At 66.8% G+C, this 1,623-nt stretch overlaps 1 protein-coding gene across 1 annotated transcript in view; it reads right to left on the minus strand.

Moving 5' to 3' along the window:
• PNPLA7 (patatin like phospholipase domain containing 7) overlaps nt 1-1,623 on the minus strand; it is a 57,726-nt gene that overhangs the window by 33,870 nt on the left and 22,233 nt on the right. The window contains exons 9-11 of the mRNA XM_015572352.1: nt 1,525-1,618; nt 1,110-1,190; nt 18-443 (exon numbers count right to left, since the gene is read on the minus strand). Of these exons, the coding sequence (XP_015427838.1) occupies nt 18-443; nt 1,110-1,190; nt 1,525-1,618 (601 nt within the window). The remainder of the gene's footprint in view (nt 1-17; nt 444-1,109; nt 1,191-1,524; nt 1,619-1,623) is intronic.

A 1,623-nucleotide genomic window follows, 5' to 3' on the forward strand; every position in this document is an offset into this window, starting at 1 on the left:
AGGCACGTGGGTCACACCGCCCGCAGGAGGGACCCCAGCAACAGGCTGCACTGCACCGCACGCACCGTCAGCCACCTGTCTATCAAGTCCAGTGCGTCGCCTGGAGGGGACCCCTGGCCGAGGAGCCTCCACGGTCCGTTTCTCTCCCCAAATCTCAGCCCCTCCTGAGATCTCGGATGACCATGGTTGGGGCTCAGAGCGCAGAGCCTACCCCTCAACACCTTCTCCCCGGGCCAGACCCCAGCAGAGACAGGGAGACAGTGGTGACCGAGGGCCAGTGGGGGGAGGAGGCCAGGACCAGGTGGAGTCTGTCCCGGGCTAGTACCTGGGTCGCAGGACTCCTGGGGCCGCAGGGGCCGCTCCTCGGGGCCACAGCTCATCTGCCTCTTGGCCTTTCCAGCAGCCACGCTGGCTACAGACACCAGGGGGATGGCCTGGCTCTCCTGGGACGTGAGCAAGAAGGGGCTGCCCTGAGTGTCCGGGCGCCCGGTCGGTGTGCACCTTCAGAGTGGGGCAGCCGGCTGGGGGGACTTGAAACAAGTTACGTAAAAGGAGAGCTGGCTCACTCCAGGCGACAGAGACCCAGCTTAAAAAAGGATCAAAATGGCCAGAAACCGTAACTCTCCATCAGATGAAAACAGCGTGGGAGCGGAGGGCTTGGCTTGAGACCAGCACCGGAGAGGGCGAGGCGGGAGAGGCCCCACGCAGGGTGCTGGGCTCGGACCGGGCCCAGGGCTCACAGGGCCAGACGGCCCCCAGGCTTGGGAACAGAGCGGGTCACGCGGGTCCCATCTCCTTCCCGAGGACTCGGGGTGGGAGACGGCGTAGCCCACCTCCCAGCCACCAGCTCACCGCCGGCCGGCCGACAGGAAGAGGGTCAAGGGCGCCCGGGGAAGGAGGAGACAGCCTCCATGACAGCCATCCCTTGGATGTGCCAGGTGACAGGTGCCGGGCTCAGACCCGAGACTCCTCGTGGAGGGCAGGGTACACAGGCCACCGGCAGATGGGTAGTGTGGCCAGGAGAGACCAGCCCGGCCTGGAGAGGAGCGCTCCTCCCAGCCCGGCCCCGCGGCTGCTCCCTCCCTCACCCCGCCCCCCCAGCCACTCACGGGGTTGAAGAGCTCCGTGGTCAGGCCCAGGTAGTTGTGCAGAGCCAGGAAGGTGACCCGCTGCAGCCGCACCATGATGATCTGGGCAACAGGGCCACACGCCGTGAGCCGCGAGCCCGCCGGGGCCTCACGGGCCGGAAACCACCCCCCGTTTTGACAGTCTCCATGGTCGCCTAAGATGTCAGCACCGGGCGTGAGCTCTCGGCGTCACCTTTGTGAGTTTCCTATCCATCTAAAATCGCTTCTAACAGGAACTCAAGGCTAAGGAAGCTCTGGGGCTCTTGCAGGTCGGAGAGCCCCTCGGAGGTCACAGGCGTTGGCTCTTACTGCGGAGCACACGTCACAAGGCTCCCAGCCTCCCTCCCCTGCCTGCACGGACTGGAGCCCGCACGCCCGCGCGCCCGGGAGCACCCACCTGCACCACCCTGACCAGGGTCTCCGGGTACTTCTCAAACACGCCCTGGAAGGCCACGGCGGGGAGCCTGAGCACGGTGGACGGGGCGGCGGCGCGGGG

This window comes from Myotis davidii, unplaced genomic scaffold, assembly GCF_000327345.1.
Source record: "Myotis davidii unplaced genomic scaffold, ASM32734v1 scaffold609, whole genome shotgun sequence".
NCBI lineage: Eukaryota > Metazoa > Chordata > Mammalia > Chiroptera > Vespertilionidae > Myotis > Myotis davidii.